The sequence below is a fragment of the Microcebus murinus genome, chromosome 16, assembly GCF_040939455.1.
Source record: "Microcebus murinus isolate Inina chromosome 16, M.murinus_Inina_mat1.0, whole genome shotgun sequence".
NCBI classification, from domain to species: Eukaryota; Metazoa; Chordata; class Mammalia; order Primates; family Cheirogaleidae; genus Microcebus; species Microcebus murinus.
The window spans coordinates 60158821-60171566 of record NC_134119.1 but is presented as its reverse complement, the minus strand read 5'-3'; the positions used below and the strand labels follow the sequence as shown (position 1 = coordinate 60171566).

Genomic DNA, 12746 nt, shown 5'->3' with positions numbered 1-12746 from the left:
CATAAACTATATGTCAAATACTGTCTCAAGTTTTCCACATAAATGAACTGATTTAATTCTAACAACAGCACCATAATGTAGGTATTATCCCCATATATAAATGAGCCGTAAGGAGCAGAAAGACCATCAGGATGGAGAAGATACATGCAAAGGCTAAAGACTCTCCCATGTCTGTTAGATTTGCAGAGGTTTTCTATGACATTAATTTACTTGAGTCTAATAATAATTGATTTGTGCTGGAAAGCTTTTATGTATAAAACATAAACAAGGGTCACATACATTAATTTTCCTTTAGTATAAATATTCTGATAAGCCACAGTGTTGAGAAGGGTAGTCTTGTGCATGCAGTCTTTCAGCCACCACATGACCATATATGATTGGGCCTTGGTCCTGGGACACTTCCTTACCAAGAGATAAAAAGCCCTGACAGCCTATGCTGGGCTTATGGATTTGTATGGGACTATCTTTTCCTGTTTCCGACTCACTGTGTACTCCTTCGTTATGCTTAAGCACATGTCAATGGCCCTGAGGCATGCCCCCAGCATTCTGTATTTCAGACCCCATGGAAGAAGAGTTGAGGTCCTCAGCTACACAGTGGAACCAGGATTGACAGCCAGGATTGACACATTGCAAGGAAGAGGATTTTGTGCACTCTGTCTCCTCTCTTGCTTTAATTAAATGCTATACCACTTGGTGTGCTTGTTGTCTGTTTTCTATAACCTCAAATCATGTACCAGTCTCTTCCCTGGGTGACGCTTACCTGCCTTTTAACAACTTGGCTGTGGCTGCACAGCCTGGCCACAGTGACCAGCAAAATATAGAGGAATGCCATATATATTTCTTACATATAAAATATAATGTGAATTCTCTAAATCTGAATATTTAGGTTATAACTAAAAAAGTTTAAACATTTATATTCCATAGTTAATACAAGTTTAAATTATTTGATGCCTTATAAAAACTGATCCACATGTAAAAGCCTTTTAACATTATTATCGTTTAAACTCTTTCTCAGTGGTATAAATTCATGGATATATTGTACATTGTCTACTATATATAAATGCCATAAAATCTTTCACTGGTATGAATTCTCTGATGTACTTTAAGGATTGAGCTAAGCCTAAATGACTTCCCACATTTGTCACATTCAAAGGGTTTCTCACCAGTGTGAATACTCTGATGTACTTTCAGGCTTGAACTGAGTCTAAAGGACTTCCCACATTTGTTACACTGAAAGGGTTTCTCCCCACTGTGAATACTCTCATGCCGAGTAAGTCGTCCATACACAATAAAGGCTTTTCCACATTCCTTACATTCATAGGGTTTCTCGCCAGTATGAAACCTACGGTGTATAGTAAGTTGATGGCTACTCCTAAAAGCTTTCCCACACTCTTTACATTCATGGGGTTTCTCACCAGTATGAATTCTCTCATGTCTAACAAGATGTGAGGTGTGACTAAAGGACTTCCCACATTCTTTACATTCATAGGGTTTTTCACCAGTATGAATTCTGTCATGTTGTACAAGGTTTGAAGCTTGACTGAAGGCCTTCCCACATTCCTTACATTCATAGGGTTTCTCACCAGTATGAATTCTCTGATGTATTCTAAGTCTTCCAACTTCACTAAAGGCCTTCCCACATTCATGGCATATGTAGGATTTCTCACCAGTATGAACTCTTCCATGTTGAGCAAGGTTTGAAGCATGACTAAAGGCCTTTCCACATTCTTCACATTCATAGGGTTTTTCACCTGTATGAATTCTTTGATGTACCCTAAGATCTGTAAGACGACTAAACGTGGTCCCACACTCTTCACATTGATAGGGTTTTTCACCAGTATGAATTCTTTTATGGACTCTTAGGTCTGTAAGACGACTAAAGGCCTTCCCACATTCCTGACATTCATAGGGTTTCTCACCAGTGTGAATTATTTGATGTCCTCTAAGGTCTGTATGACGACTAAAGGTTTTCCTACATTCCTTACATTCATAGGGTTTCTCTCCATATTGAATTCTCTGATGTAGAGTAAGAGATGACAGTTTTCTATAAATGTACATCTTCCGATAACCAATTATTTCATAGCTTGATTCCAAATCTAAAAGAAATGAGAAAAGAAAACCATTTTCTTTTCTTGACCAGAAAAAGTAAGTGTTCTATGGTAGAATTAAGAGAAAACTCAAAAGTCTCAGCTATTAGAGATGGTATAAAGAACTCAATCCTAGCATTCTGGGAGGCCGAGGCGGGCAGATCGTTTGAGCTAAGGAGTTCAAGAGCAGCCTGAGCAAGAACAATACCCTGTTTCTATTAAAAAATAGAAAAAATTAGCCGGGCATGGTGGTGCAGGCCTGTAGTCCCAACTACTTGGGAGGCTGAGGCAGGAAGATCGCCTGAGCGCAGGAGTTTCAGGTTGCTGTGAGCTAGGCTGATGCCACGGCACTCTAGCCCAGGCAACAGTGAGACTCTGTCTTAAAAAAAAAAACCCTCTAAAATACAGTTCTAGGAAAAATGAGAGGAAGCACCAGGAATCTGTAACCCTACCTAGACAACAATTGGACTGGCAGAATATGTCTGATATAATCATATTTTGGAACTCTGGAATAATACTCTAAGGGCTTGTAAAGGCATGGATGGTAAACTGTGGCTAATTTTAGCTCAAATGAGCTACCCAGCCCCAGCACAGAGAGGCATGTTCCTGGAGCAGCTTGCAGGCAGCCTAAAGGAGGCAAGGAAGGCAATAAGGATTCTGTCCTTCAAAACTTAGAGATCTGACTTCCAATTGCTGTTTTCAATCTTAGTGGTGCAGACACATTTGCATTCTGCCATTGTTAAATCCTTCTGGTGCAGTACTGGAAGCCCCTATCCCTCCAGCTGAAACAACTTCCAGAGGAAGGATCAGTTCCCTTCCTCTTCCTTCATTTTATCCTTTTGGGAGCCAAACATCTAGAGATTTTACAAAACCAAAATAAATACCCAGGAGAATTTAGAGAGTCATGGTGTATGCCCAAGAAAGGTACAGGCTTCAAAAAGACCTAAGACCTTAAGCTTACATCTCGGTGTAATCCACAACACAAAAAAGCCTACAACAATCAAAAAACAAAAATTAGCAAACCCTGAAAAAGAGGAGAATCTCATTTCCAGAGTTACTACATTATTAGACCCAAGTATCTAATTTTCAACCCCCCAAAACCACAAGATATACAAAGGAACAGGAAAATATAGCCCATTCAAAGGAAACAAATAAACCCACAGAAACTATTCCTAAGAAAGACCAGAGGGTGGATTTGCTAGACAAAGATATTGTAACAACTCTCTTAAATATATTCAAAGAAGTAAAGGAAGACATGGATAAAGTCAAGAAAATGATGCCTGAACAAAGTGGAAATATCAATAAAGAGATAGAAAACCTCAAAAGGAAACCCAAAAGAAATTAAGCAACTGAAAAGTACAATAACTGAAATGAAAAATTCACTAGAGGGATCCAAAGGCAGATTTGAGCAGGCAAAACTATAAATATGAAGATCAGACAACTGAAATTATCAATTACAAAGAAAAGAAAAAGGATAGATGAAGAAAGGACAGCCTAAGGGACCTGTGTGTCACCATCAAGTAGACCAACATATGCATTGTGGAAATTTTAGAAGAACAAGAGAAAGAAAGGAGTAGAGAGATTATTTGAAAAAATAATTCTAAAAACTTCCTAAATTTGACGAAATGTGAATACAGTCAAAGAAATAATCTTGAAAGCAGCAAGAGAGAAAAGCAACCAACTCATCAAATACAAGGGATCCTCAATAAGATGATCACCAGTTTCATCAGAAACTTTGCAGGTCAGAAGGCAGTAGGTTGATATATTATTCAAAGGGTTGAAAGAAAAAAAATATCAATCAAGAATCCTATCTGGAAAACCCGTCCTTCAAAAATGAGAGAGAAATTAAGACATTTCAGATTTTAAAAAAAGCTGAGGAGGTTCACTGTTACTACAACTGCCTTCAAGAAATGGTAAAAGAAGTCCTTCAGGTTGAAATGAGAAACACTAGATAGTAAGTAACTTGAGGTTGTATGAAGAAATTAAAATCTTGGTAAAGGCAAATACATGGGCAATTGTTAGGGAAATATGTAAAATAAATCATAAGTGGTTAATGAAGCGAACACGAAGTTTACTGGGTGTTATCTCATGCTGAGATATTCATTTATTCTCCACATTGCAAGTTTTTTCTCCACTGAGAAGGAAGCATTTCAACCAACATTTCAAGCATCTGTCTCCCCTTTGACCACTTGGGCTTTGACTTACACTTCCCCTGCCTGACTTGCACTTACTTACCTGTACACCATCTTCTGGTTTCTTCCTTCATGACCACCCAGGGCTCTTTTCCTTGCTCCAGCAAGGAAATTACATCTGGCTTAGAAATGGAATGTCCTGCTTACAAAGAAAAGAAATGCCACAGGATATGGAAATAAGCTTTGACTAGTCAAAATAAAAATCATAATACATCAAAGGCCAAAATAATATTGAATAAAATTTTAGAGATTACACAAGTGAGAAAATTAAGGAACAAGAAATCAGGTAAAGGAAAGTTTTTGTTTTCCTGTTTATTTAAAATTTAACTCATATGTCCTTTTACTTTAGACAGCAAGTATAATGAATTTGAAAACACAGAATCTGGAGCCTGGGATAAATTCCTGCCTTTGCCACTTTCCAGTTGTGTGTGACCTTGGGCAAGTCACTTAAACCTACTCTTCCTCAGTACTCCCACTTGTAAAATGGGGATAATAACAGGTCTGTTGGGGGGATTAAGTTAATCTTCTCAGTTATTTAAATCACTTAAATCATATATGTGCTTTGAACACTAACCAGTACATAGTAATCACAATGTCAGCTATTGTTATTTTCTTATGTTACTAGAGTACATAAGAAGAGACAGCTACAAGATACTGATTCCCATTTTAAATGTAATTTTCATGAATTACACTTTCAACCACAAATCGGATTAACTCTATCTTGGGAAATGGACTGCTTTTGCTTTAGTTTTAAATACATTTCATGTTATCTAATCCACCACTACATTAATCATAGAGTATCGTTTAACAATGAGAATAAGTCAGGACCATGCATTAAGCCAATATCCCTGCAAGCACATCAGATAATAAAATGGCGTTTTACAACAATTTTGAGCACAAATAATCATGAAACCTGGATTCTTTAACAATAGTTTTACACTATTTGCCACAGAATCCTAATCCAGCTCTTTGGTCATTATGGAAAAGAGGCAAATACAAGAAGGACCATGGGCTGGAGGTGATGGCTCATGCCTGTAATCCCAGCACTTTGGGAGGCGGAGGAGGGAGGATCACGTGAGGCCAGGAGTTCAAGACCATCTTGGGCAACATATCAAGAGCCTGTCTCTATAAAACAAATTTTAAAAAATTAGCTGGGGGTGGTGGTGCATGTCTGTAGTCCTAGCTACTCAGGAAGCTGAGGCAGGAGGATCACTTGAGCCCAGGAATCTGAGGCTGCAGTGAGCTATGATTGCACCACTGCACTCCAGCCTAGGGTGATAGAGAGAGACCCTATCTCTAAAAAATAAAATACAAAAATAAGAAAAAGAGGCACCAGAAAGAGACGTGGGTGTCACTGAAGGATAGGAAAGATGAAGGTGTTTAATGCAGTTGCCATTTCCAATCCAACAAACCTCAAACCACTGTGATAGGAACAGGGAAAAGAAACTTAACTAGTTTTTGGAAAAGCAGCCCTAAATATCAAAGTGGAAAAAAACATATATCCTAGAAAGCAAATTCTAAATTATTCTAAACTATTTGAGGCTGATAAACATACCCAGTGAGACCAAGTTACCATAGTTCTCCATCATCACATCCCGGTACAAGGTCTTCTGAACAGGGTCGAGACATTCCCATTCCTGCTGAGAGAAGTCTATGGCCACATCACTGAATGTCATTGATCTCTGAAACAGCAAATCCATGTATTATCAGGGAAATTAAAGAAAATATTTTGAAAGTGGAAACAGGAAATTAAGGACTGGAAACAGGAAATTAAGGACTGCACTGCAAGAAAAGAGCAATATGGGAAACATGTAGGCTGGAAATTTTTGATATGGGAGGGGACTGCAGCAGAATATATACATAGTTTTGAAGAAGTCTGGTGACACAAAACTTTCTGCAAGCTCTGGGATACCTCTAAATATCTGAAACTTTTGAGAATGGACAAATAATAACATTTCCCTATTAAATGAAAGTGAATACAAGCACAATGGCCAAATGACATCTGCCTTATAAATTCTCAATAAACATGAGTTTGACAATCAGTTTTGCTTTTAAGTGAAGAGAAAAATCTAATCATGGGATATTTTTCTTCAACTTTTACAAAACTGGATTTGAATAAAATTAAGGATTTCTTTAAGCATTAGGACTTCATTATGTCAGAAATTACCAAAAATTGTTAGTTGTTTCAACAAATCCATGTATTTTTTGGTACATAAGATTATATTTTATGGATACATCAGAGTTGATCATGTATGCAGTTAGGTTGCACATCATTCTAAGGTCTTCCCCAATTTCAGGATTCTCTGTTCACCTAATATATATAATGATATTCATTTTTATTGCTATCTGCCCTCTTTCACTGAAAACTTTCCTTATTTTGAGTGTGGTAGGTAACTTCAAAGATGATTACCAATGTTCTCCACCTTCTGGAATTTATGTTCTTGTATAATATCCACCCCTTGAAAGTGGGCTAAACCTAGTGACTTGCTTGTAACAAATAAAATATAGCAAACATAATGGAATGTCACTTCCAATACTAGGATATATAAATATGATTTCCATATTGCTTGCCCTCTCCTGACATCTTGCTTGCTGTGATAAAGCCAGCTGCCATGTTTTGAGCTGCTCTATGGAGAAGTCCATAAGACAATAAACACAGAGCAGCTTCCAGTCACCAGCCAGTGAGGAACTGAGGACCTCAGTCCAACAGCCCATGAGGTAGATCCTGTGAACAACCACTTGAGTGAGCTTGGAAGCAGATTGAGCCTTAAGATGACTATAGCACTGAGAAACACCTCGACTGTAATCTTGTTAGAGACAGAACCAGACAGCTAAGCTGAGCCATATATGGATTTCTGACTTCTCAAACTATGACATGATAAATGTTTATTGTTTTAAGCCCGTTAGTTTCAGGGTAATTGTTAGGCAGCAACAGATAAATAATACACTGAGTTAAAAATACTGAGGAAGGCTGATCAATCATATAGATGTCACCCACACTTAGCATGACCCATTCAATCACAAAAGAGCCTTGGTATTTATTTCTCATTATTTTCCTACCAAATCATATACTAATCCATGGAAAGCATTAGATTTCATCCTACATTAAGAATCAGATCATTCATTGACAAATTCTACCTTACCTACCTAGAAATCTCAGATTTGTGGGAAATTTCAAAGTCTTCTCATGGATGATCAAACAGATCTATTGCCTCTATCTCACCAAACTACAGACTTCACCCTCAAAGCATAAATCTTTACTTCAATGGACTTACTTTCATCAGTGCTTCTTCATTACCCTTAAGAGAAGAATGGGCACTTAAGATATATAGACTAGTTTAGTCAGTAATTATGAACACTAGTTAGAGGGAACCACATAGGGAAAATGCTGGGTAATTTGATACCACAGTTCACTGGAAGTGGGAAATAGAATATGTGAAGGAATTTTCTTGGTAGGAAATTTGAAGAAAATTACTGAAAATACTAATAGGATCTAAAACACATACATACATATATTTCAAAAAGGAGAGAAACGTCAACTTACATGGGCCATGGTTTTAGACCTGCAAGAGTGGATCAGTCCTCAGGGTTCTTCTACCAGAAAAGCACACTCTAGTGAACTCAGACCTGGGAAAAGAGAAAGACCTTAAAACTAGCTGTGCTTTTGTTTTCCCCACAAGACTTAAATTAATATTATTAATACCATTATGCTCTTAGATTCCAGGTTCCAAGTTACCTCCCATTTCACACAATTTGGGAAGATTGGAATTTTGGATAATCCCATGTCCTCCCTTAATTCCCAGGGGTCTCAGCTACACAGAGTCATACAGAAGAGGCATATCTCCATTGAAGCCAGACCCAGATACTTCAGCAGGAAAATTTCTGGCCAATGCACCATTTTGGTGAGGCAGACATGGACATAAGATTGGGCAGCTCTGTCCTCCTCTGAGCAGATCTACCTGTTCCGATTCCCACCTTCAAGACTCCAAAGAGGGCATATCATCCAAATCAGGACCTTGTTTTGGTCTTGAAATTGGGTCAACATGGTCAAGATATTGGAAATGGATAGCGAGTGTTCAACATTCTGAGTCTAGCACAAGTTTATTAGTTAAACACATGTCAGACTATCACTGTCCTAGAATACAAAGTAGTCATTAAATGTGAAGTTGAGAAAAAATATTTAAGGATATGGAAAAAATTCTGATATAATGTGAACAGAAAACTCAAGTTCACCAATACATTTATTTTTATAAAATATATGAATATACAATTCAATACAAAGACAAACACTGGCAAACAGATAGATAATAACAGTAGACAGAAAAAGTCTGAAAGTTATACAACCACACATTAACAGGACTTATATTTTGGTTATGTTAGTTTTGGTTTTGTTTCTTTGTTGTTGTTTTTTAAAAGAAATAAATCACTGTGTATTCAGTTCTTTTTGTTCAATACATGAAATAACTGCATGAGGCTAAAGTGGAAGTAAAATATACTTTTGCCATGATCAGAATTTGACATCACCATCACCTATCTTTTTGTCTTTTAATTTTTTCTTCATAATCATTGTAACAATGGACATAGTAAATTGAAATGTATGCATTTTTCTTTCTTCTTCTTCTTTTTTTTTTTTTGAGATGGTCTCACTCTGGTCTAGAGTGCAGTGGCATCATAGCTCACTGCAACTTCAAACTCCTGGGCTCAAGCAATTCTCCTACCTCACCCTCCAGAGTATCTGGAACTATAGGAGTACCCACTGCACCCAGCTAATTTTTCTTTTTTCAGTGGAGAAAAGGTCTTGCTCAGGCTAGTCTAAAACTGACCTCAAGCAATCCTTTTGCATTGGTCTTTCAGAATGCTAGGATTTCAGGTGTGAGACACCTCACCTGGCCTCAAGTATGATTTTTGACCACAAAATACCACTTCTAGAAACTAAAACCCCCCCCCCAAAATCCTATACATGTATACAAGGTATATGTATGTATGTGTATATATATATATATATATATATATATATGCACAAAGATGTTCATTAAACAATATCTCAGAAGAGGCAATAGGTTAAATACATTATACTCTGCTATATTGTGACATATTATTCCATTATTAATAAGGATGATATTAAACCATATAATTGACAGAAAACAATATTAAAAGAATTACTCAGTGAAGAAGGCAGGTTTAAAAAGATTTGCATGATTTAGGAGGTGGTATCCTTTTGAACTTAAGAACACAGGCACCATTGTCAGACTTTTAGGAAATGATACCAAGCAAGCTTTGTTCTGTGACAGTTATCTCAGTGCCTGCTTCCTAATCAGCATAGTATGGATAAGAATATCACCCATGACATATGACTATTTTGAAGACTATGCAAGATAATCCATATAAACACTAAAAAGTATATCAAGATGGCTAATGTAAAGTATCTGTCATTACCAAAATGAAAATTATTACATGTCTCTTAATCTATTATTAGAAAAGGATGTTCATGCCTGTAATGTCAGCACTTTGGGAGACTGAGGCAGGAAGATCAGTTGAGACCAGGAGTTCAAGGCCAGCCTGGGCAACATAGCGAGACCCTGCCTCTACAAAACAATTTTTTTTTAATTAGCCAGGCATTGTGGCATGCATCTTTGGTCCTAGCTACTGGGGAGGCTGAGGCAGGAGGATCACCTGGGCCCAGGAATTCAAGGTTACAGTGAGATATGATCATGCCACTGTACTCCAGCCTGGGTAACAGAGTGAGACCATATCTCAGAAAAAAAAAAAAAGGAAAGAAAGAAAAGGATGTTAATTCCAAATTCTGTTGCTTCCTCTTTTTCCTTCCTGTTTTTACAGTCGAATTGTCAAATTTGTGCTTTGGGGACTTTTTCTTATAATTCCAATTTTTAAAATTTCAGTGCCTATGTTTGAGAAAATAGAATTATGATTAATAAAAATCATTAGTATTAAAAAAAGGAAAATGAGAGAGAGAGAGATTACTAGACAGGAAAAAAGAAAATGTTCCCTTACTCAGTCCCCAGCAACTAAAGAGAGCAAGAAGAATTCCATTCAGAACCATAAACCAACGATACAGTAAACAAAGAATGTTAACTAGAAAGAGAATCTTATCTTTTGTGCAATACAGAGATTTATATAAATATTTATAATAAAAAAATTTATTTTCTGGTATAATAACTATGTTTGGAAATATTATTAGATTGGAAAACATATGGAAATCAGAAATTAGTGCCATTCCCTTTGAAAGTAACTTGAAATTAAAAAATTAATTTTTTTAATTTCAGCATATTATGGGGGTACAAATTTTAAGGTTTCAAATAATGCCCTTTCCACCCCTCCCTCCACAAGTCTGTGCTTCCAGCATGACCATCCCCCAGACGGTGCACATCTCACTCAATATGTATGTATATACCCAACCCCCCCACCGCCCCCCTGCCCAATACTAAAAAATTAATCCTTAAAGGGTGTTTTACTTACTAATATGGCATCCTGGTAATTAAGTTTTAAATAATGATTTTAACATCTAAAAAATATAAATACTTGAAATGCTTTTCAAACAAGGAGATCCCTGGCCCTTCTCTCTTTTCCCTACAAGCGTTTAAGGAAACCTCTGATTGGGTTAGATTCCTATTTTAAACTATGAGTTAGACTCTTTGTCCCCTTTATTTGATCAAGTATATTATGCCAAAATAAATCCAATTAAAAATGTAAACCCATTAAAAACTGTAAACATTTACACCAAAATATAAAAAGTAATTATATCTATCTAGAGGATTATGGATTATTTTTATTTTCATCCTCATAAATTTCACAGGAAATTTTTTCTGCAACAAGCCTGCATTAATTCCATCATCATAAATACAACATAAAGATATATTTCAAAGTATTAAAATTATTTATAGACATCATTATATGGAGAGGCTATATTTTCATCATCAAAAATAATCTGCAAATAATAGGTTTGTCATAAAAATTCAATTTGATTAGAATAACAAGGATATTTTTGAAATCCTTTAGCTGTAATGTTCCAAAATAACTAGATAGATATCACTATATTTTTCCATTAATAGAAAGGAAAATGGCCTTTGCAGATTAATAAAGTATATGCCAAATAGGAAGTTTTGAGTACACAAAATATGCTGAATAAATGCGGCTACACACTCCATTCTTCTCTGAATAAGCAATTAAAATTTGGATACAATGCTCACAAAAAAAGTTCTTACAATATTCTATTCCTTAAAATGATCTGCATGTATAATTTAAAATTTTCTTGACTACCATTACCCAAAATATGAAGGCCATTTAACATAAGCTCATAGCCATTGTTCCTTACAGTGATAAATTCTTATAAACAAATTTTATTATCTGCATAATATTCTATTCCATGGATGTCTTGTAAATTTTCTTAACCATTCCCATAATCTTGTTCACTAATTTTGTGCAAAATCATCCCAAACTATAATAACCTTTAATTCCAGATCTAAAACGTAGCCCTATATCTTTTGAGTTGTGTACGCCTTTGAAAACTGCATTTCTACAAATATATACAGTAATTCTCTATACAATCTCATGGAGTTTGTGGTCTCCTGTAAGCCCACAAATACAAAGAACCCCTGCTTAATAACTCCCATCTGGGAACACTTGAGGGTTGGCTTCACTTCCTTAACTAGTAAGGGACACATCACAAGAACTTCATTTGTGATGTTACACTGTCCAAGGCTACACCCTCTGTGACCTCATACATATAACCAGGTGAAATATGAGTGGAATCTGTATCAGAGTTCACAGCAGGTACTGGGGGTGACAGCTCAGAGGATGCTCAAACATGTTAACGAACTGCCAGGGAGAACCCTCCCAGGAAGGAATGCTATTCCTAGAGTCAATCTATTAGTAGGATCCGGAGCAATTCCTGGTCTACAATTCCCTTTCTAACAGCAGGTCTGTGCCTTCTTGCTGGAAACCGTCATGTAGGACTCACTATTTGATTTCCCACTTGCGACCATTTCTCCGTGGCAGTCCTACTTGGCTGACATGAGGGCACAGGAGGCGGCAGGGAACCTGAAGCCACGGGGTCAGTGACACCAGAGCCACAGCAACGCACGCTCGCGCGAAGGACACGCTCCCTGTGTCCCGGTCGCGCAAACCCCGCACCTCACAGTCTCACAGCTGCACCCGCCGTCACAAACGCACGCCCCGGCCCCGTCACACGCTGCACTGCCTCTCCCCGCCCGCCTGTCTCCCAGAGACACGGCCACCCGCTCTGCGGCTCCAGCACCCACGGCCGAGGCGGCGCAGACGCGCCGTGCCGCGCTCCGAGCGCCTCCCGCCACGCCTCCCTCACCGCCACGCCGCGCCCCGCGCGGGCTGCAGTCCAGGGCTGCAGTCTTCCCCGCAGCGACCCGCGCCGGCTTCTTCCTCAGGTGGCGCCAGGGCTCGCGCAGCGCGCAACCAGGGATGCCGGAAACGG

General features: G+C 37.8%; 1 protein-coding gene across 1 annotated transcript; it reads right to left on the bottom strand.

The window, feature by feature from the left end:
• Positions 1–1050: 1050 nt before the first annotated feature.
• Positions 1051–12282, bottom strand: LOC142861193 (uncharacterized). Its single transcript, XM_075993439.1, has 5 exons — positions 12226–12282; positions 5835–5961; positions 4323–4418; positions 1686–2096; positions 1051–1601 (listed from the first exon to the last, which is right to left on the bottom strand). The coding sequence occupies exons 1-5, from the start codon at positions 12280–12282 to the stop codon at positions 1051–1053; spliced, it is 1242 nt and encodes a 413-aa protein (XP_075849554.1).
• Positions 12283–12746: the final 464 nt, after the last annotated feature.